The 23,023-nt window shown below is 35.3% G+C and overlaps 1 protein-coding gene across 1 annotated transcript in view; it reads left to right on the top strand.

The window, feature by feature from the left end:
• Positions 1-23,023, top strand: part of LOC139782515 (uncharacterized) — a 101,811-nt gene that overhangs the window by 56,617 nt on the left and 22,171 nt on the right. The window contains exons 2-3 of the mRNA XM_071721546.1: positions 2,641-2,751; positions 4,617-4,730. Coding sequence (XP_071577647.1) covers positions 4,661-4,730 — 70 coding nt within the window. The 5' untranslated portion in view covers positions 2,641-2,751; positions 4,617-4,660. The remainder of the gene's footprint in view (positions 1-2,640; positions 2,752-4,616; positions 4,731-23,023) is intronic.

Here is a 23,023-nt window from a genome sequence, read left to right as displayed (position 1 = left end):
AGTCCTATCCGATATTTTTGTGTAAATCGAAAAAAACAGGTTAAAATTATTGAAAGAGTTTCCGAAAGTTCTTTTAGTGTCGGTACATATCAAATTATACTATTAATACCCAATGATCTCATTAATATATTACGTAATCTTCGAATTCCTGGAAATGTAGTAATTCATAAATATTTCCGTTTATTAAAGAATGGAAAATTATACATATCACAAACATACCAAAGAAATTTAGAAACTCAATCTTATATTATTCAATATGTAAACAATAATCTATTTCTATTAGGATCAATTATTTATTTTATTAAAATTAGTAATTGTAATTGCATAAGACTTTGTCGATGTAATGGAGATCATTACGCTGTAATTAAAAAAATTATAACAGACTATATATTACATGTTGAAGGAGATAATTTTATATACGATAGCAATACTTTTTTACATAAATGTCACGTACAAAATAATATTGAATTAATTCCTATTGACAATATTGTTGCACCTTGTGTTCACATGATTATTTATTAATAATGAAATGTATGTAGGTATTCCTGTAAATCAACAAGAACTTGAATGATGATGTTAACTTAACGATCAGAAATCTTTCCTGCAATTTTTAAATTGTAATAATTATATCTTCAATAATTTTATGTAATAAAATATTTCTGTTTTATAAAAACTAATACGTTTTGCTTGTCTTCCTTATAAATATTATATATTTTAACATATTTAAATTTCTATATTTATTTTATTTTATTGTAAAAAAATTCAAAAATAATTTTAAAAAGAAGAGAGTTTTGATTTAACTATATTTAATTTACTTATATTACAAAAGATTAAGAAGAATTTAGAAGTATCACAGTAGGATGAGTACCAATCCATCAAAGTAAAATTTATAGATTTTAAGTAGTAGCTGTAGGTTAAATAGAATCAATAGAGGTTGTTATAGGTTTCAGAGTACTAAAGTAGACGTTAAGTTGAATCTGAGGTCGAAAGTAGGATCAAAATTTCAACTCGGAGGCTTCAGAGTACCAAAGTAGACGTTAAACTGAATACTGAGGTTGAAAGTAGGATCAAAATTTCGACTCGGGTATATACTTTATGCTGGATAACAAGAGTTATATTTTTGCTTTTTTTTATTATAATGCGTAACGATCTCGATAACATACAAATACATAATATGTTGCTATACTTCCTGCGAACAAATGGTGAAAATTATGTGAGAAAAGTATTCACGTTGAGAGATAGATACACGCTTAAAGAAATCAACCGTAGGGCGGGCGCACCGAAAAGCGAGATGAAAAAGCGGAGACTAAAAAGGGAAGTTAGGCGGCATCCCTTATCTTGTAATGGTAGCAGGTATCGCATAAAACGACATGGGGGAGCTACATTAAGAGATAAAAGATTCCTGGACCGTAGAATTTACGACCAATTTCGCCCACCGACACGTTATTCCCGCGTGCGTTAACTCGCGCTTGACAATCGCGTAAAGTACTTACTTTCGGCTGTCGGTCGCATTTTATTGGTGTCGCGGCAGAGAACGGTCCGTGTAAAAGTCATGCTCGCCTGCTACACAACGCGACGAGCGATGTCGAGTACTCTCGAAATAATTACGAGTATATAATAAAGCGGATTGATTTACAAGGGTAGTAATTGGAGCAATTATTAGCGGCGAGGAGGATCGTAACTAAAAGTTAACTGTAGTCTCTCATAATTGACAAAATTGCTTTATCCGTAAGTTTGACAGCATAAAATCATAACTTTCTCTTTTTTTTCCTTTTAAATAAAAGTGTGATATGCTATGTGCATTATACACTTAATATTTCTGCACATTTGGCGTAGAATCTACTATTGAATGTAACAAAGAGTGCAGTATAGAAGAGGGAAACCAACAATAAGTGTGCCGCCGCGACGTAGAATTGGTAGTTGCGGTGCATCTTTTATTTTACCATTACCGTTGCGGCGGCGGGGCCAATAAAACTTAAGTTACAACGTTCTAATATTTCAAAGCGATTCCGGCGTTTTGTGGCGCGCGGTTTGTTTACATACGCCTCGCTCGTGTTTACCCTCTTGTATTCCGGGACACGCGTACATCGCGGTACGTGTACATATACATACATTTCGTGACTTCATGCATATATGCAGGTCTCTGCCGCGCATTATGCATTTGTTGCATGTGCAACGCGTCAAATTGCGCCGCGTTTAGTTGCCATGCGGACGCGAATGTAATCTCCGTAGATCTCGCGGTAACAAAATGCGAGCTTCGACACGGTGGAAAAAGTCACCCACGACCGAGACTGGCCGTGTCACGCGCTCCGCCGCAAATGTATTATTTCGCGACGCATTCACCCGCGAAGTTTCACGCGTGGAATGCTCCTAGCGTCACGACAATTCAGTGACTCTGTGTTTAATCGTTGGCGGCAATTCGCGTAGAAAAAATTTTGCAAATTCTAGATTCAACTGTATGAACAGTTTTCGTTTCGCGTTCGTACAATGCTCAATTATAACTCGCTGTTTTATTTGAGGGAAAATATCTCTTCCGAGTTTATAACAAATATCTTATAAACTTTTAATTCAAATGTTATACAAACAATAGAAGATAGAACATTATTAACAACAATTAACAATTGTTATTTATTGTTGCAGGGTCGAGAAAAACCGAACATCTGAACGATGTGAGAGGAATATATGGACGGACACCAAACGGACTGGGCAGATTCGGCGAAATTACGAACACGTGGCGGGACGTGAAGCGGGGTAAGTCAATAAATTAGTTCGGGCTGTAATTTTATTTATATAATCATTTGAATCGATGTGGTTAGAAGTCAGTTTGGAATTTCCGAAATATCCATGTTACGCATAACGCGGTGACCCGCGGATTATATCGGAACTATTGCCGCATTTAAACCTCTAGTTATTTTTTCTCTAAAATTCTCTCACAATTATACATATTCATTTCGCAAATCAAATATCTTTTATACGTTGTTATTTATTATATTTTAAACAATAGTACAAAGTTATAAATGTAAAATTAATTACTTGTAAATGTAATAAAAATTTCAATTTTTTTTATGAAAGCGGATTATTCTGTCTAATTTAACAATGCTATTGTATGTACTTTATAAATCGCGCTGATAGTTTACTGGGAATATGCGTTCTCAATTCTTGTTTCGACCTAGTTTCGAATAACGTGGATTGCATTTTTGTTTCTCTGATAGAAAAATCGCATTTTTGATCGACGGCCATTGCACGCGAAGAATTGCTGAGAAGTGATGAAGAATAAATGAGCTCTAATAAATAAAATTTTGTACGACCCCAATCTTCTTGAATATGTGCGACGTTGTATAAGTATTCGACTTTCATCTCACGTACCTATCACATGGTGAGCCAGATGACGGATAAAGAATAGAAAAAGTGGCGATAACTCTGTTCATCGAAACTTTAATTTTTTAAGTTTTGATAAATTTCGCTTCTTGTGAACTTTCATTTTAACAAATAAAAATGTATCGACGAATATTTCTTGCTAGGAACTTGAACAAATTCTGATACATTGTTAATATTTGAAACTTTAACTCAGAAAGAGATATTTCAGTTTTCAGAAAAAATTCATACAGTTGTGACTTATTTTATCAAGAAAATAAAATATTTAATTATTTAGTAAAAACTTGAAAATATATATAAGTAGAATAAAGTTTTTATACATAGGTATTCATTTATTGAAGGAAGTAGATTGCAAATACTGACATTCTATGTCCGATAAAATGGCATGTGTATTGTTTTTGTTAGCAGTATTGCGATGGTAGAAAAATGTTCGAACTCTATGGAATTAAATAAAAAATAAAAAACAATACTATCGAGAAAACATTAATGCCATCCCGTGCATTCGCGAAGAGGTTTTATGACACACGATTTTTTTCACAAAATAAAATAGTTGATCTATATTGATTAAATATATATTTTTTAATATTACAAAGTAATTTTATCACTGAATGTGCGCACACTGTACGGTATTAGTGCCCTCGCGAGTATAAAAGCTAGATCAGGCACTTTTGATCCTTTTTTTATCCTGAGATGATTAGAGCACTACTCCAATAGCTTGCCAAATTCCCAAAGGACTCTGCCTATAAATATGTATGGTGGCGTCTCCAATTTCCTAGGAAAGAGCTATCGAATGCCGAGCGGAGTACATCACTTGAAAATGCTAAGCAACCTCTGCAGTGTGCCCTAATTATACCGCAGTTATATCGACGAGGTCATTTAATTCTTTCCTGCAAGTTTACTCGCGAACTCTTTTCGCGATTAACATCCCTAATTCAAAAGTCACTTTAGTCCGATTAAATTTACTGTGCAATTTTGTCTCGTCAAATAATAGAAAGAGATAAACGACATTATATATTTATCTAAGCTTGATACATAATCATCTTATATGAGAAAAGCTAAAGTATATAAGTCATCAATATAAACGAATGTAATTTACAATTTTTATAAGTTCGCTATGTTGTACAGTGAGAAATAAATGTCCGGTTATTGCACTTGCTACTTAGAACATAATTACAAGTAGATTTATTCGATTTAAAATTGAAAGTTGTATGTGTAATGCACTACTTGTGGTTTTTTTTCAGCGTTAAGCCTGCTGTGCGTAAAGAAATTTTCCGGCAGCGCGACAATGCTGGAGGCGCCGCCCGGAAGTCGCGAAGACCTCGTCGAGGCGGCAAGAACTCCATGTACACCCACCGGTAGGTGACGTCGACGCTTTATCATAAAGTTCGAAGGGAGTTTCGGTAACTCGCGAAATTTATTAGTCCGCGTAAACACGCTCCGTTATGACTGCGCGAGGCTCCGAAATAGATGGCCACGACTTGACGCCATTGTACATTATTGATAGTCGTGATTACAAGAAGTAAAATGCGAATATTACTTGGCGAATTAAGGACTTTGCCGACGATATCTATGCACCCAAAATAGAGAAAGTATATTATCAAATTAGTGTTTCAATTATTTAAAAAACATGTCAGGATTGTTTTTCGCGATCGTATATTAACGTGAATAATAACGAACGAAATTATAAAATAATTTTCTTATTATGTCAACTAAATTTGAGATTTATATCAAGTTAGGGAATATTATAATAGTTTTATACACCCGTATATATTCAAGCGCGAGAAGATTTAAGAAACGAGATTGCGACGTCAAAAATTTTGCGGTACTAACTCGATAAGCACAAATCCTCCATCGTCTATTCACGTCCAACCCTCAAACTTTATCACCGCATCATGACGGCTATCACTCACCTCCGAAAGGCAACGGTACAAATTTTCGCCAACCGGGGTACAACGAATTACTCTCCTCGTTATGTCTCATCAGATTGCATTCCGTCGCTTCCGCTCTAACGCAATAAATTAATTTCTCCCCTTATCTCCGTCTCTGCCTGGTAATTACAATTTTGCCCGGTAACATCGTTGGAAAATTATCGTAGAGAAATTTTCTGTCATAGCCGTGCCTCGATCGCATCCATCTTTTGTATATGCCGGTGTCGTAAAAGCGGTTTCCTCGCGCGGGAGGTGCAAGCCGCGAGACGCCATTTCCCTGCCCCAGACCGGTATCGCCGACACCGGCGGTAATTGACATTGTTTTCACGGCTAAACCGCTTTCCAATTTTCCCCTTATTTTCACGATGTAATAACTTACTCCGAGCCTGGCGTAAGTTTAGCCAAGGGACGGGTCAAGGGAGTGAAAGGGCTGTTAGCGGTGGCTGCTAAAGGTATACGTGGTACACAGGCGTCTCCTTTAGAAACCGCCGCCGCCGCCGCCGCCGTCGCCGCCGAGATAAGCTCTCATTGGCGACCGAAGCGTAATCACTATGGCTTCCTGAAATAGCGCGTCAACCCCTTGCACCGCCAACGCTGAGGGTCCTTACCGGAGGAGCTTCGATCACTCGTCAGTAGCAGAATAGCTGCGGTAAGAATTACGGTCGACGTTGCGGCGAGCTTGACCCAATGGAATTAAAATCGCAACGGATAACCGACATTAAAATTAAAAGACTTTCACGGTCAAATTGCAAAAAACCAACAGCACTCTGAGTAATTTGAGGTACAAATTGAATTAATTAACAAATCGTTTTTTTTTTTAATCGTTTTTAATTTCATCTCGATGCTATATATAATCGAAATGCAAAAGCGGATTCAGTTTTAAAAATAGCGTGCAGCTCGTGTAGCCGGTGCCAGGTAAATGTAGACTCGCACTACTCGAAACGATCGATTCCCTTTTTCGCATTTTCGGTCTCCATTTTTCCGCGGCATCGGGGACGTCATAAATCTCATGAGAAAGCACTCTCGCGAGTGTTCTCTTACAAGCGAGTGACGCGTACGATGATGATCGAGATGCAGATCGAAAAAATTGGCGCCGCTATATACTGGATAAAGGCGTCTGGGAGTCTCGCAGGACGCAACCCTCCCCCCCAGTGTCTCGTGTCCCGGCGTGGGATTTCCATCTCTTCGCTTCATAAATCAAAATGTCGTCGATTTCGTAGCGGCCGCTTCGTTTTCCCTCTGACTCTCTTGTGAGCCACCGCTGTGCCGCGGGGGTCGTGTAAAAGTAAATAACGACCGATCGAAAAATGTCGGCATGTTTTAAAGAGCTCGGTTTTAAAAAGTTTCCAAGGGCCCTCTTCGTCTTCGTTCTTTCTTCCTTCTTTCCCCCTCACCCCTCTCTATCGCCCCGTAGTTATTCCCGTGTTCGCGAGGCAACCCAGAAACTTTGGTAATTACGCGGAATTAAGCTCCTTAAAATTTATAACGCGGCTCGACACATTGGTAAGGAGCAGAATGAACGACCGGGTGGAAGATGCAAGATAAAGAAAGATTGTTACTCTTCAAAATCTTTTTTTAGCACAAATATAATTTATATTAAATAGCAATTTTGTGGCCGCGCTAGTAAATAATATTATATTATTATGTACATATTAATATTTTATGAATATACAGTTGATATTTAGCTTGTGTGAAGCATACACATAATCAAGTTATAAATATAATTAAAGCACGTTACATTTCCGTCAGCGATTAATTACCATTACGTTAATAGCATCAGTTTAACTTGTTTTAAAATCTGAAGCAATCACTTTTAACCTGATTGTTCATATTATCAACTTTCTAAAAAATATATATAATAATTATGTATTTATTTTAATACAGAGTACATATTATCGTTGATGTAGTCCATAATGTTTAAGTACATCATAAAATAATGCGCGCTTCTCTCGTGAATCCAACATTGAGCGAAGTTATAATGCGGAAACAGTTTGCGACGAGCAAGTCGACGCGCACTGAAATTAATAATAACGCGCATGAGAGCATTCTGCGCCGTCTGTTGTATTAATTAATATGAAATTCTAGATCGGCAACTGTCACGCCGACAGCGGAGCTGTTTTCTTGTATAATTAATAATGATCTTCGAAGTTACCGTAAATGTGGGCGTTTTGTTACGAACTTGGATAAACGCGTAGAATACGAAATGTTGCGAATGCATGGGATTAAAAGGTAGGAGAAATTTAGACAGGAATGATTAAAATATAGTATAGGAGCGCATCTGGCGCGCCGAATATATTAATTACTTTACGTATATTAATGTCTTTCTTCTTCTGAATATTAAAAAAATTCGGATTTGGAAAATACCAAATCAATTTTGATTACGGAGAAAATTGCTACGGTTGTTACAACAACATTCTCTATGATTGAAAAAGAAATGTATATGAATTCAAGTTATATTGATATTACATTAAATGTAGCTGTTAATATATGCTCATTTATACGGTTCTCATAATCGTAGTTCTTACTATAAGTAACATCTATACGTAAAACAACTAAACAACAACTATAAGTAAAAATCGAATAAAAGCTCATATTGTGCAAGATTGAAACAGATAATACGCACCCCGAAACAGCTCGCATCCTAGCGAATATATCGTCAGTATCATTACGATTTCTAGTTCTTCGTATTCTCCGTCCTTCCCTCCCTCCTCCCTCCCCGCCCTCTCTTTCTCTTTTTCTCTCTCTCGTACGATGCATATTGGGCGTTCCACATTTATATGCAGGCGACCATATAATGAACGCACCGATAATGCGTTCCGAACACAATTTATCAGTGATAATTGACGAAACGGATTACATGCGCGAATTGCGACTGCGATTACTATCGACATTTTTCCTTTCCCTGTATCATCGAGAATTCGATATCGGCCGTAACGAACGGCTCGAGCTAATTAAATTTGCCGAGAGGGATGCGCCACGTACGTATCGCGTAAATATTTGCAAATAAAAGCAATCGTCCTCTACTCGACACTCGAGAGCTAATCAAAAATAGTTTTAGTCACTAAGCGTCGCGCCTGTTTTCGTTTTTATTTAGGAATTAATAATTATTATAGATCATTACCAGATTTGTCACTTGACCTTTTTCTTAAATTTGTTTTGCAAAAATTACCTTTAAATAAGAATGTTAAATCGATCTTGTTACTAACAATAAATAAGATTAAAGTATTTACTACAGTATCTCGTGCATTGTAAAGTACTGAGTGCACCAATTAATAAGGAATTGTGATAATATACACGTAAAGTATACTAACTTGACAGAATAATTTTAATGAGTTATGATATAGTGACAAACAATAATAATATTAACAATAATTTAATTGTAATAATAATAACAATAATTTATTTGTATATGTTAACCCAATAATTAGCACTAGCTACATTTTTTTTTACATCTCTAGCATCGCGAATTAAAATTAAAATTTGAGAAAAATAGTGTAAAAAAAGTAAGTTTTTTTTTTGTTTAAGTGTGGAGAACTCACCACCAAAGTACAAGTATTTCTGTTAATCACCCTGTACTTAAACAGGCGTCGTGGTTTTATGACGATGGGATAACAGCGCATTATGATGCGACACACAGTTTTACATCAAATTTAACACTCCTGTATTTAATCAGAAACCTTTTTCCGAAGAAGAATTGTGCAGACACATTAAAAAATTCTATATCCTTTTATTAACCCTAGGTTACTATCCCTATTTCTTGTCTACGTCCATTACTACTATGAATCTGGAAATACCTTCATCTGTTCATATCTCTAGCAAGCATTAATATTTTTTACCTTCTTTTTTTGAAATCAAAATACCAAAACTTAATCGAACTATATAAGCTTTATTTTGGAAAACCATAAAGATGACAGAAGTTATAAAAGCTTAAAGCGAAGGAAAATTTATGTATAGCCAGTAAAATGAGAGAGTCCCGATTGCCTACAAATCGATTGCCTACAGTGTCGTTTGCCAACATCTCATTTGCCGACAATTCGTTTGCGCACAAAAATTATTGCCTACAAGTCGATTGCCTACAAGCTCTATTGCGCACAATTAAAAAATTAAGAGACGAATGGACGTTTGCACACAAGATACTATTGCACACAAGCCACATTGCACACATGATATTATTGCCTAACAACTTTATTGTGCACAAATAAAAAATTAGGAGACGAATGCACGTTTGCACATAAGCCACATTTGCACACATGATATTATTGCATACAGATCGACTGCCTACAAGCTGTATTGCGCACAAATAAAAAATTAGGCGACGAATGCACGTTTGCACATACGACATTATTGCGTACAAGCAACATTGCACACATGAGGTCTGTTTTCTATTGCTGAACTGGCAGCACTAGTTCAGAGGGCTGTACTTCCGAATGGACCATTCTTCCGATTGAGATGGGGTTTTGTAGGTGATTTTATTACGATATCTAGAGATTATTTATCGATGCCTTATCTTTAGGTTTTTTATAGTTTTTTAGATGTTAGCCTGAAAATCGTAAACAAAACGTGCGGCGCTCTACCTCAGGTACGAGGTATTTGTAACGTGTTCCGCACATAAATGTTTAATTATTTATAAAAATAAAAAAATTTTAATAACAATTTAGCGGAAGGTACGATTTTAGCATATTTCTTCTATAGAGACGCTCTTGAGGCACAGCATGACGTGCGTGATCGGCTGCCTTGAGCGGCGAATATTAACGGATTCCACTGCATCCATGCATATGTATAGTCAAAACTCGAAACGCGGTATTTCTAGGATTAACCGGTCAATTCTGCGGAATGACTGTTCAATCCTGCGGATTATCCAAGCGTCTTGATTTTAAGCAGTTTCTAGGAATATAGCTAGGCTGGAAGTTAGATTAATTTTTTTATGCTTTCCGCCTATTTGTGTACTGTCTACACACATATCAGCAATTAAATTACTACAAAACTTTGACCAAGGGTACAATCTACTTGGTGTTCCAAACGCTCTTGGAAATATTTTATCCTTGTTGTTTATCAAATGTTAAACAATGACAAAATGATACTCTGAAGAGTTTGAAGCGTTTAGTGGATTGCAACCCAAAACGCTTGGCTGTTAGGCAGAATTGATTAGTCAATCCTAGCATTGCCTGCGTTTCGGGGACAATTCTAGGATTGACTAATCAATTCTGCCGAATTTATCCTTTGACCATAACACATACATAACAATACACACACCATAACACAACAATTGGTTATCTTCTTTCTAATGTTATTTTCAATCCATTCAGTGGGATATAATGTAAAACATTTTTATGATTGTTAGGTTAAAATCTCTTTCCTCTTTAGTCGTATTGCTCGATTTCGAGCGTCGTGACCCCTCTGCATATATCTGTCAGATATATAGGACCTACAGTTTAACGCCGATTATGAACGGCTTTCTAAAGAGGAGTTTTCTTGGCAAGATAATACTCTCGGTGGGTTGCCTCTTCCTTCCGAGAGGCAGCGATCGAATAAAAACCGACGATTCTTTGGTCGAATTTGAACTCGGATCTTTGGTTCGTCAGAGCAGCGCACATCTCTCTGCGCCACGATCGCTACTGGTTAAAATTTAGAAAACTATAAAAAACCCGAAGATAGGACACTAATAAATAATCTCTAGATATCATAACAAAATCATCTGCAAAACCCCATCTCAATCGGAAGGGTGGTCCATTCGGAAGTACATCCCTCTGAATTAGTGCTGCCAGTTCAGCGATAAAAAACAGACCTTATGTGTGCAATGTTGCTTTTGCGCAATAATGTCATGTGTACAAACGTGCATTCGTCTCTCAATTTTTTATTTGTGCGCAATAGAGCTTGTAGACAATCGATCTGTAGGCAATAATATCATGTGTGCAATATGTGGCTTGTGTGCAATAGTATCTTGTGTGCAAACGTCTATTCGTCTCTCAATTTTTTAATTGTGCGCAATAGAGCTTGTAGGCACCCGGGAAAAAAATTATATATAACTATATATAAACATATAAAAATTATGTATAATTATATATAAATATGTATTCTTTTATATAATTTAATATAATTATATCTAGATTCTTATATAAAATTATATAAAATTTTATATAATTATATATAAGTATATATATTTATATATATTTATATATAAGCATATATAATTTTGTATAAATCAGAAAATTTTAAAATATATATTTACATATTATTATATGTATATAAATATATATTAAAATATATAATTATATAAAATATATAGTTTTCTATACAATTATATAAAATTATATCTGATTCCTCACGTAAAATTATATATAATCATATATAAACTTTAAATTCGGATTATCCAATAGATGGCATTCGATAGGATTCGTTTCTCGTATTTAAAATTTGACGAACAGTGGTATAAAAACGGTATCAAGAGACACGGCACTGTCTCACGTCAAGCAGTGCCAAGTTATAATATATGGAATAAATTATTTCACTTTTTATTTATTCATTATATATTATTATATAAAATTATATATAATTTTATATAATAATATATAATCCTTTGAAAGTAAACCTTAATATAAAGTTATATATAATTATATAAAATTATATAAAAATTTGTAGAATTATATATTTTATAATCAGATAAAATTATATCGTGCCAATTTTTATATATAATTATATATAATTATATATGATCATTTATATATAATTATATATGATTATATATAATTTTTTTTTCCCGGGCAATCAACTTGTAGGCAATAATTTTTGTGCGCAAACGAATTGTCGGCAAATGAGATGTTGGCAAACGACACTGTAGGCAATTAATTTGTAGGCAATCGGGACCCTCCCCAGTAAAATCATCTTTTCGTAAAAGATATAAAACTGAAACGTTTAGAAAAACTTTAAAGCGGCTAACTGTATCATAAAACATAAAATTAAAATATTATTGAAAATATATGTTTTGCTAGAATTTAAACAATTTTAATATAAAGCTGCAAGGGATCAAGTACATTTTTAAGTTTTCTTAAAAGTTTTGTAGCTTCTTGGATAAAGGAGCGGTTACATAAAAATGCATATAATACACTTATTCATTCATGCTATAACAATATATTTTGCAGACAAATCATTGAAACATACAATTAAAAAAAATTATCTTAAATATTAAATATAGGTGCACACTATTCGCATAACATCGAGCGATGCTTCTCGCATCGTGGTCTTTTGCATTGAAAGGACAAGTAAATCGAGTTTTCCTATCACTAAAGGCAGAACTTTATTTGGACCTTACACATTTATCTAATTTGTAAGTAAGGGGATCATATATGTGTTATGATTCGCTATTTTCTGCATTAACAACGCTTTCCATTAGTTTTTGTAATTTCTCGGTGATTCCCTTACGATGTAATAAACGTCTTTTTATGTGTGGTATGTATAATTGTTTAGCTAATGTTTTTAAAAACTCAGAATTTGTTAACTTTGTGTTGTTCTTTTTGTTCAAATTATGTAAAATATAACTATTAATAAAGCTTTGATCTAACATAGCATAAAATAATTTTACCACCCAACGATCAGACTTTCGTGCAGTACTGTATTCACGACATAAATGGTCAAATTTGTCAGTGCCTCCTTTAGTAGAATTATAAAATTCAATGATTTTTTGTTCTTTTTCAACAACTGCATCTCCTCGTTTATGTAAAGAAGACGAAGACAATACTAAATTTATTTTACTTTGTTTCGGACAATGTGAAAGTAATGTCACATTATCAGCATAAAGATAACGCGAATCATTAATTTCAGTGAAATTTTTCATTTTTAGTGGTATCTCTTTTTCTTTAGCTTGAATTGTCCCTACCATACTAAGCGAACATTTATTTTTCATGCTTTGCACTAGAGGCACTGAAGTGAAACGTTTATTACAAGTAATGTTTCTGTGACTATCATAGATCGGCTCTGATAATTTACGAACATAATAAGAAGGCATAGACTTTTGAGGTCTCTTATCGTCTTTTCCAACGTAAGGAATAGCATTTATCATATAATAAGTGTCTGAATCGTTCATCATAACAATTTTAAGCCCCTCTTTTTTATAATCCATTTTAACACGAAAAGGACATTTACCTTGAAAATTTACTAACTGCTCGCCTATTGTCACATTTTTACCCGGCGAATAATACTTTGTACAATTCGATATAAATAAATCCCAAAGGTCACGAATTGGTGCTAATCTATCACTTTGGCGACGTTCTTGACGTGTACTTTTATCATCGAACTGTAACAATGCTATTAAATATACAAAACGTTTTTGTGACATGGTTGAGCGAAAGACAGATGATGATTTCCATAGTTTTGGTATATTACGAGAATTTTCTTGTAATCCGCAAAAGTATAAAATTCCAATAAGAGCTTTTAATTCCTCGAGATTAATATCTGATAATATATATAAATTTTTTTCTTTACAATTTTTTCGTTTTTGTGAAAGCTCAACGTTAGTGTATTCGACAATTTTACTTAGCATTTCGTCAGTAAAAAGGAGAGACCATACTTCTATTGGAGTATCGTTATCCTTCGCAGCGCACAACACTTCAGGTTCATAATCCGGTACTTTATCTGGTTCTGTTTTTTCTTCCATCGGCGGTGTAACGGACCATTTAAAGTAGTTGGCACTATACATAAAACGCCTCGCCAAAGATATAGTTTTTCGCGTCGACACATGCGCTGCCCCTTCTTCACTTTCAGCCTGTTGCTCTATGTTTTCTACAATGTTATATGTTTTTTCTTCCGATTCGATAGCGCTTAATTCTTCAACATTATCTTCTTCTGAGGAACTTTCATTACTTGCCAAAGATATAGTTTTTCGCGTTGACGCATGCGCTGCCCCTTCTTCTTCACTTTCAGTCGATTGTTCTACGTCCTCTACGATATCATATGCTTCTTCTTCCGATTCGATATCACTAAATTCTTCAACATTATCTTCTTCTGAGGAACTTTCGTTACTTGCCAAGGATATAGTTTTTCGCGTCGACGCATGCGCTGCCCCTTCTTCTTCATTTTTAGACGATAGTTTTAGGTTATCTACGATATTATATGCTTCTTCTTCGGATTCGATATCATTTAATTCTTCAACATTATCTTCTTCTAAGGAACTTTCATTATCAATAGGTTTTTTAGGCTGAGTTCGCAACTGCATTCGTAAATCTTTCTTCTGTTTGCCGCTGCGTGTTTCCATTGCTGACTAAAAGTGATTGAAGATACTAGTTCATATTACAAATATAAAATATTATTAAAAAGTAGGAACATCCATAATATAACAAAAATATAAAGTTACGTTGACAAAATATTGTTCTTTTCATATATATATACTTACTGGATAATAATGCGACGCAGTTACTTTGATCACGTTCGTGTAATCTATAAACACTTTTAAGATGTTTTCGTTTTCGCTGCTGAGGTCGATTTGGCATTATCGTTATAACTGCTACTTCGGGAGAGTCAAAACTCTATTCTCCTCCCACCACAATAAGGCAAAGATATCATTAGTGAAATCATATGAGATACCAACCGATAAAAGTTTCTACTCGAGTTTCTCAGGGTAGTAACCTGGTGTTAATTCTATATATTTTTTGGGTGTAGACTAGTGTAGATGAGCGCATTATCTACACTAGGCGTGCAAAATATATAAAATGATACAGAGTATGAGATAACGCACGAAATACATTTAAATGCTTATAGCAATGTCTAGTGCGAGAAAAGATTCGTGTGATTAGAAATTGGGAGATCTGGAAATGGCGCACTCATCTGCACTAAACGAACGATTTAAGATGGTTAAACCTATCAAAAATGCGCAAAAACATCAGTGCATTATCCCAATTGGCAACGGGAAAGTTATCGCTAAGAGATATTCTCTTTCAAAAGATATCGAGTACTATAGCTTATTTAAATAGAATTAGTTATTAAACGTAGCACACATTAGGCTTTGTACAGAAAATTCGTTATGGCCAATAAAATATGACACCGAGAAGTGTCTTTTTTAATTCGCAATAGCAATATAATATCAAGATATATAATATTAATTTGCCACTAACGAATGCCTTTTTAGTCTGAGTAATGCCGAATTCAGGTTGTTACAAAAACTTCAATTAGGTAGAACTTCTCGAAAAGAAATTCTTGTCAAGAGGTCTAAAAAATGTCGTGATTTTCAAGAGAATTTTTATAAATTTTGTTTTTTAATTTAAAAAAAAGTGACGAACTATACGAAATACGATTTTTTCCTCTTTACCATCGTAAAACACAACTTTAGACTGTCCAGAAATTAAAAAATTCAGCCCGATATCTCAATATTTGCGAAAGTTAGAGCAACCACGGACATTTCTAAAAAAAATCAAAATTTTTTTAAAAAAGAACCCCTTTACCGATCATCGCCAAATTCAATACCAACCTTCCTTGAATGATACTCTATCGATAAAAAAAAAACAGCCCGATATCTCAATATTTGCGGAAGTTAGAGCAACCACAAACATCAAATCCGCACATACACACACACACACACACACACACACATACGGACATTTTTTTTAATGCGATATTTTGACGTTTTAAAACACTCTGAACATATTAGCATCAAAAACTCAAGAAACAATCTTTTCTTTGGTTTCTTCTACTCCTATTTCATACAATTCTTTTAAATTTGGTTGACTAGACCCAACTTTATACGCAATCAAAGGTTCATATACGAAATTTACGAAAACAAAGCTTCCTCTATGAGGAAGCAATACATGTTATATTCATCTCTTAATTTTATTCGATAAGAGAAGCTTATTATCTATTAATTTAATGCAACATTTATTATCTATAATCTTATGCAAAGAATTTAGCGTTATTATTATTCCAAAGAGATTAGTTATTACTTATTAAACAGTCAAATGACATTACTTATTATTCCAGTTGAAACGCGTGTGCGCGTTTTCCCTATATATTTTCGACAAAATAATGGAATCTTTATTGCAACTTTTTATCAGCCTGCTAAAGTAGCGAATGTTTGAACGATTTATAATGCCGTTGACAATATTTGCTATGCAAACAAGGCGGGAAAGTTATTACGTAATTTCACGCATTATAATTACAATATGCTGCGGCAAACTTCCCCAAGGCAAACTTTTGCAATACATCCCGTAGAGCGAGCGAGTTCTTGTTTGCCTCGCGCGATGCTATCGGGCAGTAACGACGGTGGCGTTAAGTCATGCGTGCGGACTGACTTACTCAGGGTCAATAGGGCGTCGCGATCGAGTTGTGGCATTTGGTATCGGCCTGGGGGTCAAGGAACGAGATCAAGTGAGTGTTCCGGACTGTATGGGGCCCGACTCGGTTTTAGGGGTAAATACACCAAGGTCCACTTGGCTAACATTGAATAATTCATAGGGTCCGATCGAGCGTCTATATGCCATCAGAGCTATGCCAATAGCCGTTGCACCGTTCATCACGGGCTATTGATTGGGGTGGCGATTTTCCGTTCTCTCTGCCCACGTTTCTGTCGTCCGCACGTCAGAAATGAATACACTTCGCTAAGTGTATTATATATTGCCTACACGGATCGATCTCTTTTCTAGACTCATGCTTTCTTACGTTGTTTTTTTAATAGAAATCTAATTATAATAGTTTAAAATTCTAGCAAAAGTTGCTTTCAGTATTAATGTTGCTATTATATCAATAATTTTATTAAAGTTGAAAGCTTCAAGCTGATAGGATAGTATTGCACGGATATTAAATTTTATCTATCGATATAGTTAAATAGAGAATACACGCGATAGAAAAGCATATATTGTCGTAAAAAATATATATATACATAAGTGAAGAGTTATGAGAGAGGGAGGGAGGGAGGGAGGGAGGGAGGGAGAGAGAGAGAGAGAGAGAGAGAGAGAGAGAGAGAGAGAGAGAGAGAGAGAGAGAGAGAGAGAGAGAGAGAGAGAGAGAGAGAGAGAGAGAGAGAGAGAGAGAGAGAGAGAGAGAGAGAGAGAGAGAGAGAGAGAGAGAGAGAGAGAGAGAGAGAGAGAGAGAGAGAGAGAGAGAGAGATAAGCTCGAGAAATGTATGTAATGTGTGCGTCAAAGAAGTAAAAAAATTGCAGAAGTTTAATGAAGTAATTACTTCACGTGAGTAAAACTAAAGTTTATTTTAATGAGAAATCTTGAGAAAAGATCGATTGCGAAATAAGCTTGAGAAGCATACATCATAAGAGCACGGACTTTTAGTAATGAGTTTTTTCTACGACGCTAAATACAGCGAGCACAGAAGGTTAATTGAGTTCTGTTATCACGCTTGTTAGTCTCGCAGCAGAAGCGCAATTTTTTAACAAAGTTTGAGAACAGGGTTATACACGCGCATACATAATCGTATTTAAAACAAAGCGAGTTACTGTGCTGTACGTGCGTTAACACCTGATTGTTTATTAACGTACATGCAGTATTTTACAATATATGAGATGCAAAACATTAATATTTATTTTTTAGTTTGATCAGCAGATTGAATCAACGGAAAAATAATCACTCGCATTGCAATTATCCTCATTTAACGAAGGAACAATTTTTGCGAAATGGATTCAGGAAGAAGGGCAAGATAATCGGAAAAAATAAAATAAATTGTAAAGCATAACCGATAAATACGCTGGACGAGTTTATGCATCGCCGTGTGCGCGCGACAGCTTAAATGGGCGCAAAAAATGGGTTCGTAACGCAGGTCGCGAGCAACGACTGTTTATCAACTCCCCCGCGAAGCGCATTGACTGGCAAAAAAACCCCGCTGCTTCGCGCGCATCTCGGTGCAATAAAGTTCGTCATCGCGCACAAATATTTGTTCACTTACGGCACTGTGCGATATTGCTAAACGCCGGCAGTCTACTTTTCTTAATCTGGGATCCATAAGGGGCTTCGTGTGTGCGCGCGTGAAAAGATTGAATAACCGTTCTGAAAAAAACTCTACCATGTATGTACATATAGCTTGTCCGCCATAAAGTTTAAACTGTCCAACTGTTTCCCATACAAGTGTAGCATTTCGTATTTTACACGAACGAATTTCGCATATCGCGTTCCTTTTGGTGTATTTTAACTTTTAACGATGGCGCCCGCGCCCCAACGGAGCGACTCTTTTTTTTTGCAGAAGCCATTTCCCGCAGTTTTGCAGCGTGATTTCCGCTATCTATATACGTAAAATGCTAAAACGTTTTTTGCACAGGCGCAAAAAATGGTCGTGCTTTCGGTTCTAGCGCGTAATTTTGAAATGTCAGTCTAATTTGACCTTTAACCTATCACGTTGTCATATCAAATAACATAATTCATAACGTTCACACGGCTCGTATTCCGACTAACGTAGATGGATGACCGACCAGATACCGCAGTTGTCCAGATCGTGGTTGTATATTTAGATGTACATACACGGAAATCCGGAAGCCTTTCGTCGCCAGTGTTTTAGCTATACTCCTATGTTGCTTACTATTATCTATCTACATCAATCTCAAATATCTTGTTCTATATTCCACGAGTTGATTTATCTCGCGAATACTATTTCTGGATATATAACATAATATTTTTGATAAATTGTATAACAATGTTTTTTATATAAGAAAAATCGCTTCGCTTTATCGAAAAAGCGATGCATCAATTTGCAAGGGATTATCTGCAGAGAGTTTGCGTCCCTCATATAAATCTCCTCATATCGCATTTGAGATTATTCAGTTAATAGTTCGTTTAAATGATAAACGTACAATGAATGCGCAATGAACATTACGCGGCGAAGTAAGGTAAAAGACTAATGGATTTCGCTAGCAATATATTAGTCTCTACACTGCACCGATGTGATAAAGTGAAGTTTAATTTTACTCGAGAGATCATTTGTCACGACAACTTGAAATTCCTGCTTATAACATGAAATGTTACTTTTCGGTATATTTCTCGGCGCACCGCGCGCTGCGACCACGTCGCAGTATGTAAAGCCCTGAGTTATTCGGCTGCTGGACGTAGCATCCGACCTTCCTGATACAATATTGATTCGATCTCTTGGTGCACGGCGTGCTCGAGCTCGCAGCATAGAATTTGCATATGGAATTACAAGGGTACGGCTGCGACGGAGCTAGCAACGTATAACGAATCCCGTGTTTGCCGTTTGATTGTACGGAAATTGCATCGGGCGTCGACGTACGCGCAGTTGACAAGCATGATTTCCTGGACTTCGCGGAACTTCGATCCTGTGATTGGTCTGTCAATGCGATACGTACCTGAATTTCTGCGAGCGGACGAAATCAAACGATCTTGATAGCTGAGTTTTGATAGTATAGTCTTTTAAAATCGCGAAAACCAGAAAAATTAAAGAATATTATTATCCCACATTTTCAGCGTAATAAAATCAAATTCTATAATCAAGCACAATAACATATTTTTATATAAATAAAAACTATGCTTTCTTGTACGACTAATTTCCACTATATACTCAATTTATTCAGAATCTATTTCTGTCAATAATATTATGCAGTTAAGTGGGACGAATCATGAAGCACCAAAATAGTAATTATCTGTGCGTCGTGTCATGCGTAAATCATCATTACGTACGAATAATATTATTGTTATTAGGAAAATGCAACAACGGAATTATAATTGTAGTCGAATTTATTGTTTCGCTGTATCTCGAAACGCCCGCACCGATTAATTACGGCATTTCGCAAATCAGCGAAGTTGCGAAGTTAGTGATCGGGCAGAGTATTATAGTCGGAGAGCTGACGACACTTTTGGCCAAGTGATTTTGTAAAATACGATTTTCCGTTTTAACCTGCGTGGACGACTCTCCTTCGATAATCCGAACATCTGGCTGGCCGTACCTAGGGGGTTTAGAAGTACGCAGGTGAGAAAAAAAACGGATTTTCAAGTCATAGTATAAGTCTTAATTTTTATCGGATATTGATAATTGATCACTCAGGAACATGCAAATAAATTGCCAGTTCGATTGCTCGGGGGAATTAGTCGCCAGGCTTAATTATAAATAATTAAAAATAATTATTTTCAAGTCATACTATAAAAGCTGGGTTTTTTTTACTAACAAGTATAGTGCTAACACATACCACCCAAAAAAAGCCAAATGAAAATTTTGGTGGCAACATCTCTAAAAAAATTATTGAAAATGCACAATGCCTTGAAAATCCGTTTTTTTTCTCACCTGCGTACTTCTAAACCCCCAGGTACGGCCAGCCAGGTGTTCGGATTATCGAAGGAGAGTCATCCACGCAGGTTAAAACGGAAAATCGTATTTTACAAAATCACTTGGCCAAAAGTGTCGTCAGCTCTTAGACTATTAAGCCGATCTTGCGGAATTACTTGTTCGTAATTACTGTCTTGGTCGTAATTATAATCGTGAAATCTTCGAAACCGAATCCACATTATGACTAAAATAATCGGTTTTATCTTTATATTTTCTATAAAAGTAGGAGAGAGATAAAAATTATTATTAGAATTAAAATATATATTATCTACACATTATAATACGTAATAATTTATAATGTAAAAAAAGAAATATTAAAGAAAGGTATACTGCTATATTTCGTTTAGCATTTTAATCTATATAAATTTTTGTTATTAAAATTTTTGTTACTAATAATGAAATAACGTATAATATATTCAATTATTTTATTATAAATCTCTTATATATAGGTATATCAAAGTCTTATTATCGTCTCTTATCTCGAAGAACCAGATGCATTGATGACAGATTTCGTGGCATTTATTAGTCATAAATCGCATTTTTCATATCATATCGCGATATTCAAATATCTGCATATATTTAGCCAGGTACTCACCAGAGAGAGTAAAAATAATGGCGATAAATCCATGATAAAATGATATTCGTAGTCGAATAGCTCGGCTATAGAAAAGTAATTAGCAATAAATTTTCGCGGTTTGATGTTACCGCGGACTCATTTCGATTTCTTTATGTCTCCAGTGCGAGCTCCAGTGAATAGCACCTTCAGATGAGCATTGGTGCATATCTATAATTTTAGAATTTTTTATAGAAAAGCAATTTGAGAATTTTACAACGAGGAACAAAGATCTTTTTTTCTATTTTAATCTAGATCTCTTAATTTTTTTATTTATTCTTTATTTTACAAACAATTATTTGCAGTGTTTTTTTTTCGCATTGTCAATCTCTATTGTTTATTTACTTCTCTTGCTCTCTTTCTCTCTCTCTTTTTTGGGGAAAAATCGAGAGGTGACAATAGGAATCTGTGATTTCAACAATCTCTCGCGCGGAGAGAATTTTTTTAATAACTCGATAGGTCAATTCACGATTCCTGTCGCAAACACGAATGACTCGTTTTTATTTTTTACGGTCATGCTCTACCATAGCAATTGTATGATTGTTTTGTTGCAGTTCACGATATCTCCCGCGAGCGTGATTCCGCGTTAAAAATTGGTCAAAGCCCAATTCTAAATATAGAATGTACTCGTCTCGCGGAAAAACGAGGGCACACGCGTGACAGAGCATAGAAGGAGAATTGGCTTCGGCCACGTCGCATCTGTCGTCTATCATGTAACACAAGGAGATTTATCAAGATTGGCTCGATGTTGCGCTCACGTTATTCGTCATGCATTCATGGTACATTGCTGCATCGAGCGGACTGCAGTTGCATATTACTTTCGCTCGCAGTATTCTTTTCTGATTGTGAGACAAAGGTCGGGCTTTCAAAATAGAAGTACAGCTTCAGTCTTTTAAAAAGTAATCGATAAGTCTTTGACGTTCAAAGAATAATTATCAATAACAACAAAAATATTCCATGAGTTTATGATACAATTTTTGTAGTACAATTGAAATACAGTAATTTAGGTACGGGAACAGTTTTTAATACACTATCCACGTATAAATGTATAGGGTGTAAGGTAAACCGGCCATAACCGCCGCCATCCAACCGGAGTTATAGTCGATTACAGTTCGCGCGATGCGCGAAGAATATGGGAGGGGGAGGGACATATATCAGTAGCGTGAAACAATTTCGATATTTGCGGTATGCAATGGCAATGCGGTTTACGGACGCAATTCGGAGTGCCATTGTGTGCCCCGCAGCTTTGTATTTCCGCCTCTTTCGCCTATGTCTCTGCGTTTGGGTAATCCGTGTACACATTCCATATATCGCGATATACCGTAAAGAACGAAGAAAACGACATTATTAAATTTTTATTGTAATATATCTATCGTTAATTTACTACAAATTTATTTTAAATAATTTTTATACAAGATGTGGATAAGTTATCATTAGAATGAACGCTCTATATGTAACGTTAAATTAATGAACCTTTCAAATCGATAATTTTGTTTATCGATAATGCTTTAAATACACATCGTTTTCATCCTGCAATTGCTTTTACTAGGAATAAACGTTCTATAAGCTCTCTCTTGAACTTTGTTCAGTCACAGCTATTTTTGTTTGTTGGGAAACTTAAACGAGCTTCAGGATTAACTTTGCTGCCATGGAGATTAGCGTTCGTTTATAATTTATAATGCAGCTGGAATTTTTAAATACTTGAATAAATAAATATTTGAAATTTTTTGTTTTCATAATTTTGCATTTTTTAAAAATTAAACTAAATATTTGTTCTTGTCTTTTCTTCTCTGATAATATGTAATGATCTTTGCATCATACGATTCTGTATGTGAATGCCTATACCAATG

This window comes from Temnothorax nylanderi, unplaced genomic scaffold (assembly GCF_030848795.1).
Source record: "Temnothorax nylanderi isolate EJ_2023f unplaced genomic scaffold, tnyl_v1.0 TNYL_tig0420_pilon, whole genome shotgun sequence".
In the NCBI taxonomy this organism is placed as follows: Eukaryota; Metazoa; Arthropoda; class Insecta; order Hymenoptera; family Formicidae; genus Temnothorax; species Temnothorax nylanderi.
The sequence above is the reverse complement of the archived record's forward strand: the minus strand, read 5'-3'. Positions and strand labels throughout refer to the sequence as shown.